General features: G+C 39.1%; 1 protein-coding gene across 1 annotated transcript in view; it reads left to right on the top strand.

The window, feature by feature from the left end:
- The window catches only part of ADAMTSL1 (ADAMTS like 1), a 367,415-nt gene that overhangs the window by 86,111 nt on the left and 255,602 nt on the right, over nt 1-25,702 (top strand). The window contains exon 5 of the mRNA XM_027766822.1: nt 21,909-22,035. Coding sequence (XP_027622623.1) covers nt 21,909-22,035 — 127 coding nt within the window. The remainder of the gene's footprint in view (nt 1-21,908; nt 22,036-25,702) is intronic.

Genomic DNA, 25,702 nt, shown 5'->3' with positions numbered 1-25,702 from the left:
TAAATGGTAACTCTGCATTCCCTTTCTCCCAGCCCCAACCCTGGTAACCACCATTGAACTTTCTGTGTCTATGAATTTGACTCTAGATACTTCATATAAGTGGAATCATAAAATAGTTATTCTTTTATGCCTGGTTTATTTCACTTAGCATAATATCTTCAAGGTTAATCCATGGTTTAGCATATGTCCGAATTGTTTTTTCTTTTTTATAGTAGAATAATATTTCATTTCATGAATATGGAATATTTTGTAAAAATCAGGAAATTTTCCTTGTTTTAGCAAAGATTTGCTGAAAATCAACTCAGATCAATAAAAGAAAAGACATACACATTTTATTTAATGTATATAAGTATATATGGATGCCATACAAAATAGAAACTCAGAGAGAGGCCAGATGGTTGAAGTTTAAATAGCCTCTTAGGAAAGAGGAAAAAGAGGGAGGGCTCAGGCAATTTTATAATAAATGATTTTCAGGGGGGAAATAATGGACACCATTCTCAGACAATAGTGAGTAAATGATTCTCTTTGGAAATTTAATGGACCTGGGAAATGATGGATAATAACGCAAAACATAATCTATCCAGGTGTGTTGAATTCCTCAGTCTTTCTTCCTTCAGTATATGAGTTTAGTTAAGTAAACCTCAGGGAGAAAACTAAAGACAGTTGCTTTCCTTTGGTGGGTTCAGTCTTTAGGCAGGTAATGAAATACCAGAGTACAACCCTTCCACTTACTTAGGAGAGAACACAGGATCAGAAATGACAGGGAGGGATAGAGCATCAGAGAGGGCTAGGTTCTGAGGCTGTTTCTTTGGATAAGCATGTCAAAGTGCTGGTTTCATGGGTAACCTCTTCTGAGCCTCAATAGTTTATCCATTCATCCATCCATAGGCATTTGGGTTGCTTCCTCCTTTTGGCTATCATGAATAATTCTGCGTCGAACATGGGCTTAAATACATATCTATTCAAATCATTGTTTTCAGTTCTTTTAAGATATATCTATACAGAAGTGGAATTGCTAGATCATATGCTAATTCCATGTTTAATTTTTCAAGGAACCTCCATACTGTTTCATAGTGCCTGCACCATTTCACATTCACAACAGCTCGCCTTTTACTCTCCGCCCGTACTTCTGGCTTATTAAGTCCCCTAAAGCACAGCTGTGACTTCTGAGTCTTGTGCTCTTCCACAGCTAGTACAATAGCATTCTCATACAGAGTCTTTCTCATTGTGATGGAGATCATGATGCAGAAACTTCCATTTGGGCATGGAATTCCTCTGACTAGTAGTCTCCCCCACCTTTTTTTTTTCTCTTCTGCGGCTCCCAAAGCTCAGAAAATAACCATGACAATAGTGAGATGGGTGTCTACAGAAAAGAAATAGAAGTATAATTGTGCTGTTTGCATACCAATGAGATGTTTCAGAGAGTGGCAGCCTGTTTATCTATGCTGATGTTGATTTATGATCTCAAGTTGTGTTTGGCAGGCTGGAACCACATCTGCAATTTAAATGACTACTTACAAAACAGAGCCTTTTTTCTTAATATCTAATTAGACCCAATGGCTGGCATTGTAGTTGAGAATACAGCTATGTCTAAAACAAAGTTCTAATCCCCTAAAAGACATTATGACTCCTTAGGACTTTCAGATAAGCACTTGATCCAGGTATGTGACTTCAATGGTATACACATTTTAAGACAACAGCTTGTTTGTACTCAATAGTGGAGTCTACATTCACTTTGAGATATTAGAATGGAAATAAGATACTGTTTTTGGTTCAGGCCTAGAGACAGAACCAGGCTTTAAGGAATATATGTAGGATAAGAGTTTCTTACCCAACTCTTCCCATGGTCCGCATTTTGTATGGATGTTGCCCTTGCTATTGTAATCTTGAACTTTTAGAGCTAATAGCCACTTCTCCTTTTGTGACATTTTGTGAAATTTCCAAACACAAACTAATGTAAACATATTCTGTACGTATGCTTTTCAATTTTTTTTTTTTTAATTTTACCTTTGACTGAGAGGGGCCAGAGCTGACTGTAAACGTGGTTTGATATTGGAACACCCTTTCCTTGCCTCAGACCTTGGGCCTTGACCTAGGCAGGGTGGTGGAGGCAGAGGCAGGTTCTCTATGTGTGAACCGTATGTTCAAGTCAGCATGCTCTAGAATGGACGGCGTGTCATTCTGGGCTTCTTTCTCCTTCCTAACACTGCATGATATAAATCAAAAGTTCACATTGGGGTCATAATCACTGGCTTTTGGCAGGACTTGGTGCGAAGGTCTCTGCAGGGTCAGGCCGCCCAGATGTGAGCTGTGTTTGGGCTGAGTTTAGTTTGTTTCCATTCTCTGGGCCCCCACTCCTCCCTTCTTAGTCATGCCAACTGCTACTGGAGATGTTTTTCTCTCTGTTTAAGGTAATAGCTGAGTCAATGCTGAAGCCAAGCACTGAAAATACATGTGCAAGGGGTGTGTTTTCATATTATCAGAAAAAGCCTTGAGATCTTGTTGGAAATGTTATAGTCTCCCAAGAAACTGTCCTTTAGGAGCATCTTCCTCTCTTGCGTACCTTTAGCTTGCCATAAAGAAGAGAACTTAGTAAACATCATCAAGATGAGGTGGGCTGGGTTTTTAAATAAAATGCTAAAAGCATTCCTTTAAGAACATTCCTTTAGACTTTGTACTTCTTATGTGAATAGCTGATTAATCCATGTGGTGCCACTTCAGCTCTTGAATATACATATTGTTTACTTTAACGTTTGATATATTCAGTAACCCAGCATAGGAAGAAAGGTAAAACTAGAAAGCAGCTAGAATGTAGAACCCCAGTTCTGCATTTCCCAGTTCAGTGTCAGAAAAAAATTGCTTTGACTTTGTCATACATATAGTCACAGAGTTTGTTGTATAGGATTTGTGAACTCTAAAAATACCTGTAATGTTTATGAAGAAGGTGCTTCATAAACACTGTAGTTCCTTTCTCCTCCATTATTTATTTTTTATCTCTACTTGACCATCAGGGTTGATAAGTGAAAACTGTCCTTTGCCACAGTCTATTTCCTAATATGATTTCCAAATCTTGGGCATAATTGCAGTTGACAGTATTGTTTTCTATCCGCCACCCCCCCAACTCAGATACAACTGCCATTCTCTAGCCATACAATAACAGGCTTTATAGACTCAGCTGTGAAGACTATACCATGCTGAGTCAGCAACTGCCTTTAATTTTGGGAAATAGAAAAACTAGACATCAATGCGCAGTTCATACATGATTTGCTCTAGACATTCATTAGGAAAAAAATAACTAAAGTTGGAAATCATCTGAAAACTCAATACTCAAATGTGTGGGGAGCACCATGTTCATAAAAACTTCACTAATGGGACCAGCACATGGTGTGGTGGTTACACAGTTGCAGTCCCAGACCTGGTGATTTGAAAATCATGACAGGCACATGTGCATGTGTGCCCAGAATCCCAAGAGGAGTATAGAGGAGAAGGGATTGCAGCGTGGCCATCTCCCCTGGGGGATTTCTTACCTTCCAACTCTCTCTCACTTTCTCTTTGGCATGCTCACACTATGGGAGAGGGGGGACAGAAAAAAAAATCTCTCACTATGTTGACACTGACTTATGTTTAAACTGATACTAACAAACATCTTTATCTCCTCTTTGATATGTATACCAGGATATGACTGTATATACCTGTACCTGTAGAAAATAGTCCAACTTCAAGTAGTGCAATTTTAATGTTGAAAATGGCATGAAGACTAAGTCAATTTTATGCTAAGAATCCATTTGCAACAATAACACTTGAAAACCTGACAACTGGGCTGGGTCTGCAGTGTAGTGATTAAGTCCTGTGCATAGCAAACTGAATCCCGTATGATCTATGGAGTCTTGGACCTGACAACTGGGCTGGGTCTGCAGTGTAGTAAGTCCTGTGCATAGCAAGCTGAATCCCGTATGATCTATGGAGTCTTGAATCCCAGCTCTGGCAACTTGAAAAACATGCTAGGTATATCTGTGTACATGCCCAAAATCCTAACAAGATGGAGAAGTTGAAAAGATTGTAACATGGTCGTACCCCTTTGTGGGGGTCAGGGGTCAGAGGTGCTTTCTCACTCTTTAGTGAGCACACATGCTCTCTGGCAATAAAAAGAGAGGGAAATGAAAAGAAGGGGAAAAGAAGGGAAGGGAAAAGGGAAGAGAAAGGAAAAGGAGGAAAAACTTAAAATCCATTATTACATTTTTTAACCAAATATGGTGTTTAATAGACCCAATCATACAGAATTTGGAGACTTTTCTATTTAGATCCACATAGATGTATTGAAAAGTGTACATTATTTTGAAAATATAAACCACTTATCTGAAATTATGTGTTTTATACATAATGCAGGCAGAAGAAATATTACAGTGGTGCAGTATAGCCAAGTTATGATTATTGCACGAACTCTACAGATTTGAAATCCCTTTGCTCTGCCATTGATCCATCGTGAGGCAATAAGGTTAGAACATAAAGGCAAATAACTGGAGTACCTTTGTAGGGAACAGAAGAGAGCATATATATAAACTTTTCATGTTAAGATAACTATTTTTAGATAGTTTTGGAAAACTGACTAAAAGCCAGCTATCTATTATATAAATTTTAATTTTAAAATATTCTTAAACTTAAATATCTTGTTACTTTGTGATTAATTTCACTCTCAAATTAGACATATGCTGAGTATTGAATTCACTCAGATTTGAAATTTATAGTTTCAGCTGGATTTAAACTTGGATTATAATAGAATAAGGATTCATTTCTATGTATGAGTGGGTGGTTAGTGGAATTTTCTTAATCTTTCTGAATGGGAAAAATGTATTCCGTCTTTTCTTTTTGTCTCAAGGCCTTTGAGTGAATTTGCTTTTGTCTAAAATGAAAGACGAAATAGTTCATTTCATCATTGTCATAATAGTGGAGTGATTCAGCAAAACGCAGCTGATTATCTAAGCCCACAAGCCTTGTGTCAGAAAGAGTGGCCGAACTGACAACTGTCAGCCTTTTTTTCCATCCCAGTCCAGTCACCACATCCAGCAGCTAACCTTTCATCTTGCTCAGGAAATTTGGGGCTCATAAAATGCAGTCAGTCCACTTTTCTCTTAGGACTTTCTAACTGCTGTTAGATTAATTGCTAATTCTGATTAATAAGCAATTCAAATTCCTAGCTTTAAGGGGCTTCTTTTCTGTTTAAAAAGTATTTAACTGATTTATTTTTGGCCTCGATCTTCAGATTCAAGGAGTCTTCTCCAGTGAAATAAATAGCTTTTGAATATCCTCGGTACCAGGTGGATTGCAAGTATCTGCTTTCTTTCACTACCTTCAGCCATCATAGCAACACAGTCACGTGGAGGGAGGGTCCAGTGAAACAAGACCCCAAATTCTTACCCCAGTGTCCGAAAATGTCTTTCCTTGGGACTCATATTGTAGAAGAATTACTTTGAGAAATCTCTATTTTGTGTTGACTAATACATTTAGTGGTTGTTAGTTACTTGTACAGTTGCCCCTCAATATCCACTGTGGGATGGGGTTGGTTTCGGAACTCTTCAGAGAACCAAAATCTGTACATGCTCAGGTCACTTATGTAAAATGATGTAGTATTTGCAAATAACCTACATTCATCATCCCACATACTTTAAATCATCTCTAGGTTACTCTAGGCTACATCATACCTAACATGATATAAATGCTGTATAGATAGTTGTTATCCTATATTGGTGCTTTTGTTTGTATTATTTTAAATTTTTTTTAGGTATTTTTGACTTGTGGTTAGTTGAATCCATAGGCTCAGAACCCTCATGTATGGAGAGCTGAGTGTAAATATTTGAAAGTGATCCCTGAATTAACTCTGGATCAGTGTCCCTAGAATGGGAAGATTTTCAGAATCCTAAACATTTCTCTCTGATTTAAGTGGGCTGCAGAAGAGATCACTTGCTACTCTACAGCAATTCCAGAGACGCCAAAAGCAGTCAGCCACTTGGGGTAGCCTTGTGCATGCGTTTGAGTCATAAGGATGAATGTATAGGTTATTTTATAGATGAAATTTTCATATATACAATGCTTTTGATCAGTTTTCTTCAGGCATTAGCCTAAAGAGATCCACTGTGGAGAGACAGAAACAGTAATAGAAAATCCAAGAAAGGAGGAAGATGTAAATATATAGCTTGAGTATGTTGTTTTTGACAGACTTTGGAGCAGAATGCTCACAGCACTGTCCAAGAAGCTTCAAATTCATATAAAATAATATGTTTTAGGAAGCAATCAGCAATGAACTTACGAGCCATGGAATGGCACAAGCCATCCTAACTTGGGAATCCGAGATACCTGAACAATTATAATGGGGGAGAATCATTTGGGGACATAGATACATCCCTCTTCACCTTCCCTTTTCCTTCTTCCCTAATGTTGACACACACACAGCCAGCATGCTACTGCTTTTGAAATATCAACTTCAGATAACATAACCGGACACATAAATGAGTTTTATTATGTGCCACATTTTGCTGAATTATGTCCCATTATCTGGAATTTTGAACTCTTTAGATGTAAATTTCTACAAAATTTTTCAGAGCTACATGTGCAAGTGAGTCCTAAGCATCATAGCAGAATGGCTACTTTGTGGTAGCTTACTGACTGAACAGACACATTCCATTAAGATCCACATTTGTACCGGGGCAGAAGACCAGCTGCTATCCTGACTTCTCAACAAAGGACTCTTGTGTTTGAACAAAAACTATGTACTGTATGCCCAGCAGCAGAAGGGAGTCTGAGCAGTGATGTCAAAGTATACCATGATGTCACCACAATTCACAAAGAATTACAGTTAATGCCATGTGAAGTGAGGCCAAATTCAACACTTTCCCTCTTGGGTACTTCACAGTCTGAGAGACAGAAGCAAGGTCAGAGGTCAGTCCTTTGTATAATTTTGTTTCGCATTCTCCAGACACCCTAATTTTGGAAAGAGGGGAGGAGAAGACAGCCTGTTAAAGAAAAGTCCCCAGACCATCTGCTGAGAATGAATTTTAGCATCTGTATGCACAAATGCCTATAGTGGTTACTTCTTAGGATTTCTGCGGAAGACTACTACTAGATAAACAAATTTAACTAAAAACAATATGCAAAAAGGAAAACTCCAGATGTGTTTAGCAATAAATTTACCCGAGAATTTGGCTCAGACTGAAATAAATAAGAAAGGAATGAAATAAATCAGACATGGAGCACCTGAGAGTTTTAATAAATGTTGGAAATAAGACTTACTCATTCTCTTTTTCCATTTCAGGGTGTTTATCCAGCCATTAAATGGATTATATTTTTGACCTCAAGAAAAGCAGCACAGGAAAAATCCTTAAAAATGTTTACAATCTAATTAATTTATCCCTGTTTCTGTCTGCTGTCTTACAACCCTACCATTGACATCTTCCTTTTTTACCTACATAATTTACAATATAAAAAGATAGCTACCATAGGAGCTATCCTGAGATCACTCAACATCTCTAGAACTGCATTGTGAACAAGCAAATACAAAGCACAGAAAAATATTTCTGGCTCAAAGAATAAAGAAGATATTGGGTTATCGGAAAAGTCAATACATATTTTTTCTGTGTTTTTCTATGCAAAATGAATTATGAATTTTCTGACAACCCAACAGAAATGAGCACCCAGTGAGGAAAGTGGAAGATCAGGGATTTGGGTGTGGCCACCCCGGGGGAGCGGGGAGGGGGTGATTTCTCACTCCCTCTCTCTGGTGAAAAAAAAAAAAAGCACTCGGTGGCAAAATCTCATTCCTATGAAACCAAGTTTTCTTCTACAATATTACCACAGAAGTTCTTAAGTGCCTGCCTGCCTACCTTCCGGTGGAGGTGAGATCATGTGTGTTGGAGGAGGAGGCTCTGGTTCATCTAGACAACCGGAGGACTAAAGGTCACACAGGGTAATGGAAAGAGGCCAGGAGGTTCCCCAAGCTGAAGTTCATTAGGAAGAGCCAAGATTCAGGACAGGAGATGCAGTACATGGGGAATCTTTAGGTTCACAGTTGTTATCAGAAGTAAGATGTGAAGCCCAGAGCACCATGCCTAGTAGGAATGCGGTCAAAGCTTGACTCACTTTGAAATACTGAGCATTTATACACCAAGGCAATTCTGCAGCAGTGGGCCTGGATCAGAGAAAAAGTAGGCCAAGTGACAAATAGAAATTAAACTCCTAGATTATGGTGTTATAAAATGAGGTATTCTTAGAGATTTTTTTCTTGTTTTGACAAACAAGCCTTCTTTTAGTCTTTGGAACCAGAGCCATACAGTTCGACTGGTCATGGCTATTATGTTGTACCTGGCACAAGGAGGAAAATTCTTTTTTTTTTTTTTTTAAGAGAGATTTTTGTTGTAGGGGACATGTGCTTGCCAGAGAGACAGAGAGGCAGAAAGTGAGAAATCACCCCCTAGTGGGTATGACCACACCAGGCAGTCCCTCCATTCTCCTCCTCCATTCTCCTCTCTTGGGATTTTGGGCATGCATGTACATGTGCCCAACATGAGTTCAAAACTACCAAGTCCAGGACTCTAACTGTGGTCAACTACATGGGAGTTCAGAGACATAACCATATACTGTCTGCTGGTCACAAGGAGGAAAATTCTTTGAAATTACAAAACGTCCCTGTCACTTGTGGCTTTGTAGCCTGGATTCATTCATCCAACAAATATTTATTCTGTTTGCTGTGGGCCGGGCACTGATCTAGGTGGACAGGGGACAAGACATGTAAATATCCCTGACGTTGTGGTATTAGACTCTAGTAGGAGATAGAAAATGAATAATAAGTTTAACAAATACACAAATTAGATGGTATGCAAAAACAAATGTTATAGAATGAAAAGAAACCAATGAGTAAAGGTGTGAGGATTTGGGACCAGAAAAAAATGTAACTTGAAAAAATCTGGTCAAAACAGGTGTTGTTAGGAAGGTGGAAGTTTTTTCAGGCAATGACTTAAAAAGAAGCAAAACAGCTCCTATGGAAGTATTTGAGGAAGAGAATTTTAGTCAGAGACAACAACCAGGGATGTCCTGAGACAAGAAAGTGTTCAGAATGTTTGAAGAATAGCAGGGAGAGTGAGGCAGAGAAAGATGAGGTCAGAGAGGTAACTCAGATGACACAGGAACTGGTGGGCCTTTGTATGGATTCCGGTGAATCCACAAGGAAATTGACTGCTCTTGGCATTGATTGATACACTCCAGAGAAGAGAATGCCATGTATGATGGGAAGGATTCCTTTGGAAAACTTTACTTGGAGAAAGGGAATTAATGCCTTTTCACATAGTGGTATGTCATAGTGTAGGAGAGCTATCCATTTAAGCTAATAACATACGGGTACATACCAATATTTCTCGGGGACATGTGTATGCAGCTATATAACAAAAGCAGCCATTTTTTAAATCCACTGAATCACTCCCAGGAAAAAAAGGAAGGAAGAAGAAAGGGAAGGAGGGAAGGAAGAAGAAGAAAGAAAATTTTCTGTGCATTGAAACTTTACTTTCAGGCCAGCCAATGTCATGGTGGTTAAGGCGACTGTATCTCACATGGCCAACCATGCAGTTTGAGTCCCATACCTGGCAGCTTGAAAAACGCACTGGATGCATGTGCATGCGTGCCCAGAAATCCCAAAAAGAGAGAAAGATGGAGGAGAATGAATAGCAGCATGACCATCCCCCCATGAGAGGGGTGCTTTCTTATTTCCTCCCCGTCTTGTGTCTCTTTGAAAAACGCACTGGATGCATGTGCATGCATGCCCAGAAATCCCAAAAGGAGAGAAAGATGGAGGAGAATGGATAGCAGCATGACCCCATGGGAGGGGTTCTTTCTTATTTCCTCCCCATCTGTGTCTCTCCTGCAAACACATGTGCACTCTAGCAAAACTTTAAAAGAAAAGTGCACTTTCAAAGCTACAGACTGTAAAATTCCTACCTTTTTCTTCAATCTCAGTACTTAGAATTATAGGCAGTTATTGCTTTTAGCAACAGAATATGCTGAGGTGTGTGCATCCTCCTCCTTCCTAACCCTCAAAAAGGTCACAGTGGATCACAGAATAAAGGAGTCTTCATTAATGACACTGTGCCATTCAGCTCAGATTTCAATTCCGGCAATAGCAAGTCCTAGTACTATCATCTTGGGCAAGTTGTTTAACCTTTCAATGTTTTAGCTTTACTTTTATAAAATAGCTACTATTTTAGGGTTACATAAGAATTAAGTTTAAAAGGTTATATATGTATGTGAAATATGCTTGAATATAGCAAGTGCTTGGTAAACACATTCACTCTCCCTTCTCTGAGTGGATTTTTGTTCTTTCTCCTCCTCCATGTCCCTTTGACTTTTAATCTTAGCAATCTTACTTCCCTTTCTACTCTCACCTGTTTCGAGGAAATGATCTGATTAAACCCATTCACCCTGGATTGAGATCATGCCTACCACTAACAGCCAGCATAATGCCTTATGCTCATTTGATTTGGTTTCATTTCAGTATAAGCAACAACTTCATGTGTTATTCCTCCCAAGGGTACTTGAACAACAAACAAAGGACCATACCAGTGGTTCCCAACTTTTTAACACAATGGATTCTTTATTATTTTTTTCCTATGAGTCTCGTATTTTGGAAGTTTCCATCTACTGCATGTATTAAGTAATAATTTGTTTTCCCATTTTATGACCTAAAGACCTGAGTTTGCAATTAAAAAAATAAATGCAGTAAAGATCAGAATTCAGCTTATTTCTATAATGAGATGGTTAGTATTTTGGTGACCTTGTGTGGTTTTATTGCAAGTAAATATATTTCCATTAGGGTTTTAGAAATAGTAACCATAGCTCACAGCCCACTGTTAGCACCTTTGTGAAGTACTGGAAATCTTACCTTCTTACATTATAAATGCTACTTGTAAACCAAAGAAACAAATGTATAAAGGAGAAAATTTGAGTACCAGTAACAAACTAAGAGAGAGCATGTGTGTATATGTGTGCATGTGTGTGTGTGGGGAGGCAGAGGGGTTGAGGCAGTGCGAACCACAAATGTAGATGGGGAACAGCATCTTCTCAGTCGCTTCCCATATTAAAGATGAAATACCCACTTATCCCTGTGTAGGAGTCTAGCTCTGCTGGTGGTGATCTTGATAAGAGTATTCAACTTTATCACCACTGCCCTATGAATATCAAATAGTGGGTCTTTCTGTGTTTAATAGGCATCCCACTCTAACTTCTACTCAGAAATCTCAATGTGCAATTTTGGTTATGTTACTTACCGTAAGGTAAGTTACCTTCTCTAAACCTTGATGTTATACTCTGTGCTTGAAATCTTTCAGGTCTTAAGAAAAATAGTTAATTGTAGAAAATTGTCTAAAAGGAGGCAGCTAATTAATTCTTTTGACTCTGGAGTGGGAAATTAGTTTCTTCTCCTGACATGACAGCCTATTGGATTGGGATTCTCTGAGTAGAATGTTTTAAAGGATCATGGGGCGCATAAAAAGCTCAGTGGCAGGGAGTGTTGTAACTGATTAGCTATGTCTACTGTGAGTCCTGGCAGGAGAAATAGCTGCACACGTGCCATATCTCTGCCAGCCTAGCCCTTAATGCTCTACAGTCCACCACTGGGAAAAGTGAAACTGTTGTAATAATGTGCCTGGATGATTTGTTTTGGCTTCTTAACATTTGCTTTGACCAAAAATTTCTTGATCATTAGGCTTCACCAAAGGTTACTAAGAGTCAGCCCTTTAAGTATTCTTACATTTATTTGCTCAGATGTTATTTTGTTTGTTTGTTTGTTTCTCATAGAGGACGCATGCACTCACCAGAGAGACAGAGAGAGGGAAAGTGAGAAATCACTTCTGCCCCAGGAGGATGGCCATGCTGCAATCCGCTCTCCTCCATTCTCCTCTCAGGATTTTTGCACACACACCTGGCATGGGTTTCAGGCGGCCAGGTCCAGAACTTGAACCACAGTCAGTCATGTGGGGAGTCCAGTGCCTTAACCATTGTGCTACCTGTGCTGGCCCTGCTCAGATCTTATTTGAACGTTGTTATAAGATATTCTCTTTCAAAAGACTCACAGAAAATACAAGGGATCTTCAAAAGGTCCATGGAAAATAAGTATTGTGAAAACACTATGTATGGATTTGAAAAAAAAAAAAATTTGTACCAAAATAAACTCATACCTTAATTCCATTTTCCGTGAAATTTTGAAGTCCCCTTGTACATATATAGGATTTTGGTACCTTGAGTAATTGTGCTTTTCCTGAGCTCACTTTTCACCTGTTCGTTATGCAGGTATTTATTGAATGCCTGCTACAAGAAATATGTTATCCTACATATTTTCTGAAAACTCCAGGAGATGCTGCAATGCCTAAAATTGCCTATTTTCCTCTCTTTAATTTTTTTTATTTGTTCCATTAAAGAGAGAGAGACAGCACCCCATACAGGGTCTTCACACTGTGATCTACCCCTATCCCTAGCCAGCCTTATCAGAGGTATATAACTCCCCTATGAGTCTACCTGCATCACCCACTGCCCGACCACCTGGGCTGCTTTCCTCTTTTCTAGAAAGATCAACTGCAGATGTGTGATCTTCTCATCTAACAAATATATGACCTCACTGTGCATTGTGTATTTTCCCCATTTCTAGCCTTATCTTTATCCTATCTACCCTTATTTTCTCTTTGCCCATTTGTTTTTTTGTTAAAAAAGTGTTTATATATATGTGTGTGCATGTATATATATATATATGTATATATATATACACACACATCCATCTACAAATCTTTTTATAAAATGTTAAGCATAAACAGATTAATCAGCATCTATTATCTTTTGAGGATTTGGTCGGAAAGGTACTATTTCTCTTTATTAACATAATTAGTAAATGAGCTATAATGTATCTAAGAACGTACGATTATTCATAAAGTTCAATCTGAATTAAATAACTATAAATAAAAGTGGCCATAATCAGAGTTGCAGAGTTTAGTTTTCCATATTTGTCTTTCCCAGTGCTGAAAATAGAGGGATTTAAAAGTTTCTTACCTCATGGTGTTGGATCAAAAAAAGCTTGACATCACTGGCTCAGCATTTGATGCCAGAATTGAGGTCCTTGTGGGAAATCATTTGATATGGGGCCAGTGTGAACCCATCTAAGAATGTCAGCCTGAGGCACGGTATCTGCTTATGGATTATGTTATTTACGCTCCCTTCATTGCTAGAGTGGTGATCTCTCTCTCTCCTGTGGCTCTTAGTGAAGACATTTTATTATACATATTTCAGTGTCTAGAGAATTTCAGCCTTGTGTTCTGCCTGTTTGCTTGCTATCAGTTCTGTAGAGTGAAGGAAGAAACTCCTATCAGCACATACTACAGGCTGGATGCCCAAAATCTGCACAAGATACTAAAAGTCCACGAGCCAACTTGGATTGGAAGCTGTGGGACTAGTTTTTTTGTTTAAGAAAGGTTTTCTCCCCTCCCTTTAGTAAATCCTGAAGAAGAATGAAGAAAAATCAGCAATGTTAAGTGTGAGAGTTCTACTGAAAAATGAGACGAAGGACTGCATTGCTGCATATATGTATTATATGTAAGAGAAGACACAGACACATACATTTAAGATATAACAGTAAAACTTGACACATTAGTGGTGTATAACAACAAAAACATTATTAATCTTGTAAGTCTCAAGGTACCATTTTGCCTTTCTTCGAGCTTCTCAGTTTATGTCACCTGAAAGAAATTTTGTAAAATAACACTGATCGGTCATTTTGGATGGGGATGAGATTAGACACACCACTGCATGGAGTGGACACCTCATAGTCGACCTAGTAGTCAAATACTAATAAGCTGCATTGGATCTAAATATTTAATTGTTCTCCACCCTTTGCAAAATAATTCCATGCAGTTGCCCAAGTTATGAGTGGTAATTATCTGACTTTTATTTTAAAAAATTCATTTTTTTTAAAATTTGAACAGAGAAAGTGTGTGTGTGTGAGAGAGAGAGAGAGAGAGAAAGTGAGAAAGCTAGTCTGAGACTTAAACTGTGGTCGACAATGTAGGAGTCCAGCACCTCTACCACCACACCACCTGCCAACCCCATTTCAATTTTTTAAGAGGTTTTTTTTTCTCCTAAGACACATGCATTTGCTGAAGAGAGACAGAGGCAGTGAAAAGGAAAATTAGAAATTACCCCCAGGAGGATGGCCACACCATAATCCCTTCTTCTCCATTCTTCTCCTAGGATCTTAGGCACACACACACATGCCCGACATGAGTTTCAAGCCTCCAGGTTCAGGTCTTGAACTGCAGTAGACCATGTGGGAGTCCAGTGACGTAACCACTAGACCATCTACTGGCCCCCATTATCTCACTGTAGTGTTTTATCAGTATGGGGTGGTTGTGGGAATTCAGTGACCTAAATATTGCCTCCAGTGACATTCTGCTAATACTACACATAGATGCACTCGGAAAATAGTCTTTAAAACATGCTAACCTTTTACATTAATTCTGGTTCATGCATCAGGACAGAGGGTTAGGTTTGGCCTCTAGCTGTCATGAATGGTATCTCATACACATACAAGGTTCTTCCAAAAGTTTATGGAAAATATGTACTATGAAAAAATAGTGCATAGATTTCAAAATTTACTTGCACCATCAAACTTGTATTTTAATTTTACTTTTCCACAAACTTTTTGAAGTCACCTTGTATATAGATGTTGTGTGCACATGCACACAAATACAATTTTTAAAAAATGCTTGTTAACTTCCATTTGTTATTATTTTTTTAATTTGACCAGAGAGAGAAAAAGGGAAAGCAATAAAGCAAATAACCAGGTCCAGGACTTGAACCATGGTCAGCCATGTGGGAATTTAGTGCCTTTTACCACCACGCCACTGCCAGCACCACAAATACAATTTTGTATGTGTGTGTGTCATCAATGACTGTAGTCTAAGGATGCCTGTGTATAAACTACAATACATTGGAATTGTTAGTAACCCAATTAAGTTTGACGTTAGGTGGTTTGTTTGATTCACCAATATTCATTTAACATCTTAAATGTCAAATATTGTTGTCCAACAATTACATTGCTGGAATTCCACATGGCCAATAGCAGTTGGAGTCCTGGACCCAATGGCTTGAAAATCATGCTAGGCACATTTGCAGCCATGCCCAAGATCCCAGGAGGAGAGTGGAAGAAAAGGGATTGCAGGGACCAGCAGTTGCTGTAATGGCTCTGTCGCTGGACTCCCATGTAGTCGACCATGGTTCAAGTCCCAGACCCGGTGACTTAAACTCACACCAGGCATGTGTGCACCCGTGTCCAAGATCCTGAGAGGAGAATGGAGGAGAAGGGACTGCGGCGTGGCCATCCCCCCGGGGGGTGATTTCTTGCTTTCTGTCTCTCTGTCTTTCTCTGTCTTTCTGGGACAAGCGCACGCCCCCCTGAAAGAAAAACCCTCTAAAAAAAAAAAAAAAAAGGGATTGCAGCATGGCCATCTCCCCAATGGGTGCTTTCTGACCCTCTCACTGTCTCTGCTGTCTCTCTCTCTCTCCAGCGAGCACATGTGCCTTATGGCAAAAAAAAAAAAAAAAAAAAAACTCTAAAAAAAAATTTAAAAATGAAGAGATTGAGAAGAAGCCACGGGCCTTCAGGAGAAGGTTTCACATGGCGACAGTGAACTAGATTTTTAAGGGAATGAAGATTTTCTACTAATAATTCAGCCTCCAACAAATGAGCTAGCACGACCACAATAGAATGGCAAAGAGATTAACCTCCAGAATTTGAAAGAAAACACAACATTCATCAGATGACAAGAAATCACCGCCGGATCACGAGAAACATGGGAAAACAAGAAAATACCTCTCCTCCTAGGGAAAAGAGTAACTCTTCATCCACAAGCAGTTCGGTGAAAATCATGGAAATGTCTGATAAGGAATTCAGATCATTCATAATGTCTAAGCTAACAGAGATGGAAGAGAAGAGAGATAATGAACTACTAAAGAGAAAGGAGAAAGAGATTGACGAGTTCCAAGAGATGAGGAAATTCCTGCAAGATCTAAAAGTGGAATTACACACTTTACAAAAGACTCAAACCGAACTGCTAGAGATGAAGTCTATAATACAAGAAGTCAAAATCTCCCTGGAAAGCATTAAAAGCAGACTAGATCATTCAGAAAATAGAATCTCAGATGTAGAGGAGAAAATGGCTGGCCTAGAAAAATCCACCATGAAGGCTGAGAAAATGGCACAAAAATTTGAGAATAATATGCGAGAAGTACTGGATACCATCAAACGTCCAAATATCCGGATAATTGGCATTCCAGAAGGTGAGGAAACCCATAAGGGCATTGATAATCTATTCCAGGAAATCCTGCAAGAAAACTTTCCAAACCTAGAGAGGCATTCAAAGATCCAGTCCCAGGAAATACAACGGACCCCAAATAGAATCAACCCTAGAAGATCTTCTCCAAGACACATTATAGCCAGGTTGACCAAAACTGCAGACAAAGACAAGATACTAAGATTAGCAAGAGAAAAACATCAAGTTACCTACAAAGGACATCCCATCAGGCTAACAGCAGATCTCTCATCAGAAACAATAAAAGCGAGGAGAGAATGGGAAAATATATTCCAAGTGTTAAGAGAGAAGCAGTTTCAGCCAAGAATACTGTATCCGGCAAGATTATCTTTCAGGTGGGAAGAAAAGACAAGAACATTCTCAGATAAACAAAACCTGAAAGAATTTACCAGCACCAGACCAGACCTCCAAGAAGTTCTCAAGGATGTGCTGTATCAGGAAAACTAAACGCAGATACATGGAAATAAGAGTCCAAAAACTGAGAAAGTAGCTAACTTAATCATAGGGACAAGTCTGGAGTTGAATACTATATCCCAGAATTTAATCAGGAAAATTGAACCAGAACAGAAGATAAAAGTATATGAGACTGATAGGTTCATGCACCTACCATTTGAACAGAATCCTAACCTGTTTCCGGGCTTTAAGCAAAGTTCCTTGGCGGTTCTTTGATTTAAGTTAAAACTGGTTTTCTTAGTAGTAACGAGTGAACTCACCATTGAAAGTAGTTAGGTTATGTAGGAAATTGTGTGATCAATGCAATGTGGGTGGGAAGGGAATGGAGGACAATTTTGGACACCGGAGGTGGTGTGAGAGGAGGGTGGGAAGGGACAGAGGGTCAGAAAGAGGGGTGGAAATAATTCTAGCAACTAGAATTGGAAATTTATTTTTTTTGTAATGTGCATGATTGAGTCATGATGCAGTGTGTACTAGATGGGAGATTGCATTTTGTGTGCTGTGATGATGCTTAGGGAAGGAATGTAAATTGAGTTACATATCTATTCAATGACTGCAGTAGGATATGTAGCCCCAGCTAGGTGCTACTTTTTAGGATGCATAAAGTTAGACTTGTGTTCATGGGAATGTGTGTGTCACCTGTGTTTGCTATGAGGGTATTTGGATTGATTAGGTTCTTTGGTGATTCAATAAAATGTGGGGAGAAAACAGTATAGAAAGCAAACATAGATACCAGAGACAGTGTGGGAGGAGAGCAGGAGGTGGCAGAGGGTAAGAGATAGGGAACCAAGGATGGGGGGAAAAAAGCAAAACATACAGAAAACAAGAAATGGAAGATCATTTGCTGAGAATAACAAGTTTGTTGATGTACTCGATTGAGATAATATACAGTATACTCTGGATGGAAAATCTCATTTTGTATGCTGTAATGATGTACAGTGAATGAATGCAAATAAATAAATTGGAAAAAAAAATACCTAAAAAAATGAAGAGATTAAATGTAATATTGGTTAAATAAGAAATTGAATTGGATATATATAAAAGAAACTCCAAATAATAGTTACTTAAAGTTTACTATTTCACACTCAAAAAAAAGAAGGTAAGATGTAGCCATTTAACTGATTTTTAATTAACAGTTATTTGAGATCAACAGAATAAGATATGTCAAGAATGATTATCTTGATATAACTTCAAATAATTTTTTACTTGGACCAAAGTAAGAACATTTTATCTGATGATAAAGTATTGTGCATTTTAAAAATAATCGAGTTAGAATATTTTGGCATCTTACAGAGGAATTAATTCAGGAAGAGGGGTGGGGGGAAAAACCAATGGTGTCAGGGAGATGTTTGTCTTTTAAACTCCAAAGTTAAACAAAGCCCAGTTAAAACTGACTTGGTTTATGTCCGAGGGTCTATAAACCCACAACGAGAGTGCTAAGTCAGGGATCTGGCCAAGTTAGTCTGAAAGTATGTCACCTCCTATTTAGCTATTTCTAATATGATTGTTCCTTTGGATCCCTGAAGCTGAATTGTTCTTTTCTTAAAATGGTTTTGGAACCATAAGAAATCTTTAGGATTAGAGAGAGATTTTCATGATTATCTCCTTTGGCTCCATTAAAGACATCAGAGTCTATTAAACATTTTCCAGAAAAATGATCCCTTCTCAAAGGATTTAACTTTGAGAAACCTGAAATTCCTGTAATTTAAGGAGTAAATCCAGTTAAGTTTGAGATCCTGAGAGTGTAAATTCTTATGGTCACTGCTCATCTTGTTTATCCACATAGTTGAAGACCGACCGTGTAAATTTAAGCCCATCTCTTTTCAATCCAAAACAACAATGAGTCAATAATTGTTTGAATGCCACCTAAATTGCAATCACCATGTTTTCTCAAAATATTTGACCTTACTAAGGCAATCAGATGATTTAGTCTTCTGACTTTTTTAAATTTTTGCCAGCTTCAGTTTTTGTTTACTCTCTAATTACTCTCGAATTAGCTAGTATTTGTGCATTTCTGAAGGATGAGCTAAAACTCACTGCAACAACCCTTCAGTTTTAAACTCTGACTCCTCATTTAGATCTCGGCTCAGAAAACTTCCTCAGAAATGTCTTCTCTGACCTCTCTAATCAAATTGGATTCTGTATGTTTTATGCTTTCAGAGTACTGTGTATCTTTGTTTTCTAGCTTTTGTCATGATGATCATTTCACATTGATTGTGTGAGATGATTTCAGTAATATCTGCTTCCACCACTAGACTGTAAGTCTCCTGAGGGTGGACCCATGCGCGTGCAAGTTCACCGTTGAATTTTGCATAGTGCCCAGCCCACAGCAGATGGTCAATAAATGCTGTTGAGGGGCCAAATGGTGGTGCAGCACTAAAACATGACATCTGTAAGACAATCATACATGGAGAGGGTCTTGGTTCAAGTGTATAGACCTTCCTGAACACAGGGCACACACTTGCCCATAATCCGGGGGCTGGTTGAAGGTTGAGGGTAGATTGTGGTATCAAGGGCCTGATAGGTATGGGGCTGTTGTCTATCTGTCTATCTGTCTGCCTGTCTCTCTCTCTCTTTCTCTGTATCTCTTGCTTAACAAAGAAATAATCTTTTTAAAAAATTATTTATTTAATTTTATTTATTCATTCATTTATTTTAATTTGACCAGAGAGAAACACAGAGGGCGAGAGAGAGAGAAGGAGAGAAAGTGAGAAAGCAAGCCACCAGGTCCAGTACTCGAACCACGGTCGCCCATGTGGGATTGTCCAGTGCCTTATCCACCAAGCCACCTGCTGGTCTCCACAAAGAAATAATCTTTAAAAACTAAAATACATATTGCTTAAATGGTTAAATGAAAATATTTTGTAAATTACTTCTGCAATCCCTTTTCACACTATGCTTAGAACGTAAGAATGAATACAGACTCAATCAGCTCATGTATGGGTCCATCTATAGAAAAGAATTCTGAAAATATTCCACTGCAGTACATAGTAGCCCAGCACAGAAGTCTTACATCAGCATGTTCTTGGCTCTGTACAGATAAAACTTGGTTGGACTTTGAGGTGGTTTCACTGTGGTCTCTGAATGGATTGATGTGAGCTGCTGCTTAGCCTTAGTGAATCCTCAGCATTGGAGCCAGCCTGCCTTTGCTCCCAACTTTAGAACTCAGCACCCCATTTTCCTGACATCTTTCCATTTCAGAAAATGTACAGTTGCTGAAGAAGTTGATGCTTTGTCATATGTTCAAAATGTTTGCTTGCTTTTAATGAAAGATATGTACACTATAAGAATTTTAAAATAAAACATATATGGGGCCAGCAAGTGATGTGGTAGTTAAAGCATTGGATCCCCACATGGCCAGCTCTGTGGTTCAAGTCCCATACCTGGCAGCCTGAATATCCTGCTTGGCACCTGTGCCTGCATACCCAAAACCTCAAGAGGAGAATGGAAGAGAAAGGATTTTGTCATGGCCATCCCCCCTGGGGAGGGGGAGGGATTTTTCACTTTTCCCACTCTCTGTTTCTCTCATACATACCCTATACAAAAAAATAAATAAGTAAACTAAGTATTTATATTTTTAAACCTTTGCCTAAACATATATTTATAGTTACTAATAAAAGATACAATAAAGAAAAATCAAGTCTCAAGGAAAGACCATATGAACAACCAGATTCTAAAAGGTAGAACAAATTCTGAGGACTTCGGAGATCAGCCCTTTCAAATGTCACCAGTACTATTACTTTACGTCGTCAGACTCATTGAAAGAGTTGGAGAGTGGGATCAATCCTTTGGTATTGCCTCTAACTAGAATTATAAAATGTATAAATAACCTAGTATATTTTGGATTTGAATTTTCCTGACTCAAATATTGGAAAGAGTACAGATACAAGTAAGTTTGCCCACATACTTTATAAAGATTTATGGATGTGTTAAGCCCAATTTGGACCAAGCATACATGTTTTGTTAGAAGTATGGAGAGGGACCAGCAGGTATCATGGTGGTTAAGGTGCTGGATTCTCAAAAGGCTGACCTCCAGTTCAAGTCCCAGACCTGGCAACTTGAACACCATGCTGGGTGCTTATGCATGCATGCTCAAAATCCAGGAGGAGAAGGGATTGCCATTCCCCCTGATTTCTCACTTTCCCTCTCACTGTCTCTGTCTTCTGGCAAGTACACATACCCTATGGTAAAAACCTTTAAAAAATTTTTAAAAATAAAAAAGTGTTTAGAATTTAAGTGCTTATTAGCAATGACCCTGTGAAAGATTTATGACCTCAACTATAAAATAGGGACATCTTACATTGATTGTTTTGAGAATTAATGAGGTATTTGTGTTGCTCCTGATGTAGAACAGCAGATAAAGGAGTTTCAGTGTGGGTCATCTAAGCTCCCTCCTTGCCCACACTTTTTCTTGCTCACACACCTGTACACAAGATTGTGTCTGTTCACTGGTTCTGTTCCTCTTTTCTTAGCTGAAATGCTAGCTAGGAAAGCAAGTATTTTATCTTCCTTGTCATTCAACAAACATTTATTGAGTGTCTACATTTTACCAAGCACTGTTCTAGTTGCTTGGATTACATCAGTGACCCCAACGTGCAAATCTCTTAGGCAGCTTACATTCTAAAGAACATATGGAACATGGAGCTTCTTCATACATTGTGCCAGCTACAGTTCCTCGTGGTTGTATTTTTTGTCATTTGGGCAAATCATAATTATTGGCAATAGGTATTATTTTTGAATTAGGGTTTTATAACATCAATAATTCAGGGTCTGTTCTTCCCCACCTTCTCCCCATCTTTCTCTCCACACTCCCCTTCGTTCTTTCTCATTTTCTCCTACCCTTCTTTCTGTTTGTATATTTGAACTGTAAAAACATCTTTATCCATGATACATTTTTTCCTCCCTTAGCTTGGTTGAAATTCCACTTGAATTCAGGGCGCTTCATGACAAGTACTTTTTCTGACTCCTCAGGGATGAAGGGAGGGTCGTTTGGTGCTGACTGGACTGACAGTGGCTCCCTCTATGGGTAGGTGTCCAGATGAATTACACGTCTCTCTCTCTTGTTAGATTGTTGGCTGCGATCACCAGCTGGGAAGTACCGTCAAGGAAGATAACTGTGGGGTCTGCAACGGAGATGGGTCCACCTGCAGGCTGGTCCGAGGGCAATATAAATCCCAGCTCTCCGCAACCAAATGTAAGATACTACAAAGACGGGGCAATTTTGGACTTGTCGATATGTTATTCTCCTCTGGTTTAGCTCTGGCATCCCTCAGCAGCTAAGGACTAATATCTCCACCAAAGTAAAGGCCAATCTGAAAATGTGGTAGAATGCTTCGTGTTCCAGCTTTGGACTGTAGCTTAGGTGGGACAAGTCAGGTCCCAGCTGCAACCCCAAGAAAGAAACCGTTCCTTTGAGGCTTAGCTGGCATGAAATAGACATGGGCACAGCGTCATTCTTTGGGCAACCATAAACTTTACGGCTCAGTATGAGAACAGCCTGCATCTCAGCTCCTGCCGGATATGTAGGCTGAGCTGCCTGATAGAATATAGCAGGGAGAGTGAGAAGATTGGTACCAATTCACTCTTATTACTGTGCAATGAGATGGTCTTCATTTACAAAGTAGCTTGGGTCATTGCTGACACAAGTTCTTACAGAATTAATATTGGGCAGAGACTGTGAAGCCCATTTTTGACCTTTATGTCTTGATCTCCCCACACCAGCAAGTAAATGCATACCTACAGTACTTGTATGTTCTGGGACTTCACATAATCCTCTCACTTAATCTTTTTTTTTTTTTTTTTTTTTTTTTGGAGAGGTTTTTGCTATAGGGCGTGTGTGCATGCCAGAAAGACAGAGACAGACAGACAGAAAGCGAGAAATCATCCCCTGGGGGGATGGTCATGCTGCAATCCCTTCTCTTCCATTCTCCTCTTGGGATCTTGGGCATGCACGCACACACACTCAGCATGAGTTTAAGCCACTGAGTCCGGAACTCTAACTGTGGTCAACTATATGGGAATCCAGTAACATAGCCATTATGCCAGCTGCTAGTCCCTTAATCTTTATAACATCCTCATGAGGAAGGCACTGCTAATGCTCATGTTGTGGGTGTGATAACCAAGGCTTAGCCAGATTATCCAACTTGCTCGAACTCATACAAATATAAAGTAACAGAGCCAAGATGTGAGCCCAGAATCTGATTCCAGAGCCTAATCACTTACCCATTCCTCTGGACTATCTCACAGCCCAGCTGACTGTCTTCATGGTTAGATATTTGTAAAGCGGAGAGGTAGACTGAGGCAAGGTACCTCAGATGTGTGTACAGTTGGGTCCTGCTAAGGTAGATGGAATGAATTCTCATGATACCTAAGCCAACAAAGAAGTTGCATGCTAATCCAGGTCATTTCACAATATACCGTGCTCTGTGGTGATTACTGTTCCAGGTGCTGCAGCAGATACAGAGAGAATTAGGACAGCCCTAGTGTGAATGACCCACATCTTTAGGATTACTTTTGCTTTATTTGGCATGTTGTCTCCAGACTTTGCAATTATCCAGAATCTTCAGTAGACCCTTGATTGAGTATCTCTTCCCACTTGTCTCCCCTGGCTTGGGAAATGAGAGAGTAGTTCCACTTCTTTGTGCTTTGGATTTGTTGACTAGCTGGAGGAAACCAGTGGACATATGGAGGGTTCATGGCTTAAAATAGACTATAGGTCAAGACAAAAGGCAGATGTAGTCATTCTGGAGTGCACCAGGGAACTATTCAGAGAAGTCATGAAAAGGTAGGTTGCCAAGAGGACTAGGCTCTGGGGAAGAAGATAGGAAGGGAAGAAAGACTAGGAACTTTGAAACACACATGAAAAATCAAAGATGCCTTCTTAAAGCATTCTAACTCCCCAGAAGGTAGTGAAAGCTTGCGATTTGCAGAAAATAAAGAAAAAATTACAAAGACTCTGGCAGAATAAAGAATGAGGTAACTTAGACATTGTCATTCAGGCAAGATTTTTCTTTGGTCGCGTGTTCTTCTTCTATGAGATGTGTTATGGCTTCTTCTGTAAGAAGAAAAGTTAAAGAAGTTAGATGAAACCAAAAATAAGTAGAAGCATCATTCTTTTGTAAATCTCTGAAATCAGAGTTGGATATTGGGGGGAGGGGTACATTTAAAGGATCACCCTTACAGAATTCAGAATTCTTTAAGGTATGCTAGAAGGGTTATAATTATTTCTGTCATATAATTGAATCAGTGCTCCTTATCTAGGATCTAGGAGTTACGGTAAGGCACAAAAGGGGACGCCATACATTTGTGCAGTCACTGCTGTATAGCAACTTCTGAGGACATGTTTTTAATGGTGGGGAACCTTCTTTAGTCTTCTGTCTCCCACCTTCCTATTTTCACAGAGGAACCAGAGCCTCTGCTCAGATAATTCCTCTTACCCTCCTGTTAGGAAGTCATCAGGGACTGCTGGACCTGAATCGTTGGAACAAAGGTGGAGAAGCTTTGAAGGAACAAATTGAAGCAAATTGGGGGCCATATGTCATTTCCAGATCTACAAATAAGTACCTCAATGAAAAGTGCTCTATTCAAGATTGACAGTGGGTAAATGATATAATACACCACCTGATGATTATACATCATGACAAAATGCAATTGTTTCATTTACCTTAGCACTGATGATGCCTCATGACAAAATGATTTATACCAATAAAGCCCACCACAATCTATAGCAGATGCTGAACAAACTGCCTCATTTCTGTTTTCTCCACCCCAGAAGAATCTTCCACCCTATATTTGCAGACTGTGAGGCGACCCTCAGGCAGGGAAGATTATGATGCTCTGTGGGCCCTGGTGTACTGGCCAGGTGAGCAGGTCTGTACACTGGAGTTTTGCCAGGTGTCTCCCCTATACTCTGCCAAAAGGCACCACAAGCCAGCCACATGCTCTTTTAAAACTCCGAGCACTTGGATTCCCCACATTGAACTCATTTTCTTTCTGATTTTACATCCAAGATTTTTCCTTATATTATCAAGCCTCCGGGGAACAAAGGAAAAAGCAGGAGAGCAAGAAGTGCCAGAAGGAAAAAGAGAAGCAGAAGAATCTTATCACATGGCTGCTATTTGCTGATGAGTACAAAAGAAATCATCTTTGTATTAAAAGACATTATGCTTGCTGTATGCAAATATGCACAACAGTTGGGGCCAGTGAGTGACGTGGTGGTTGGGGCACTGTACTCCCACGTGGCTGACCACAGTTTAAGTCTCGGACCTGGCGGCTCACTCTCTCGCTCTCTCTCTCTCACCCTCTTCCTCTTTGGTCAAATTGAAGAATAATAATAAATGAATAAAATTAAAATAAGTAATTCTTTTTTTAAAAAAAAAAGCCTTTAAACAAATACAGACAACAGCCACAGAAAATCAAGGCTCTCTTTTTCTCCCTTTGAAGAAGTTAATATAAGTTAGTTTTTCTATATTTCTTGGTCACTTCTTTTCAACTTACTCAGGATAACCAAAAAAAAAAAAAAGAAAAGAAAAGAAAAAAAAAGAGAGAATCAAATTGAGCTAACATTATCTTGCTACTGATTCTTGAAATTTAAAAGCACATATTCCTACAAGCTTTATTAACTTTGCAGAGCACTCATGTGTAGCTGTAGGTTTTGAAATCACCTGAGACTCTGAAAGCTTTCTCTTTACCTCCCTTGCATGACAAGGGCAAGGTAAACTAATTTTGAGGAAAAATAAAGCCCTTATTCCTTAAAGATATGCTTCTCAGAGTGTAGTTTATGCTGATTTATAATGGCTATGAATAAACATATTCCCAGAATATCATCCTGGCTCAAAGATTTTGAGGTAAAGTATATTTAT

Source organism: Tupaia chinensis, unplaced genomic scaffold, assembly GCF_000334495.1.
Source record: "Tupaia chinensis unplaced genomic scaffold, TupChi_1.0 Scaffold143720_1, whole genome shotgun sequence".
Classification (NCBI taxonomy): domain Eukaryota; kingdom Metazoa; phylum Chordata; class Mammalia; order Scandentia; family Tupaiidae; genus Tupaia; species Tupaia belangeri.
This window is presented reverse-complemented; position numbering and strand designations above follow the sequence as displayed.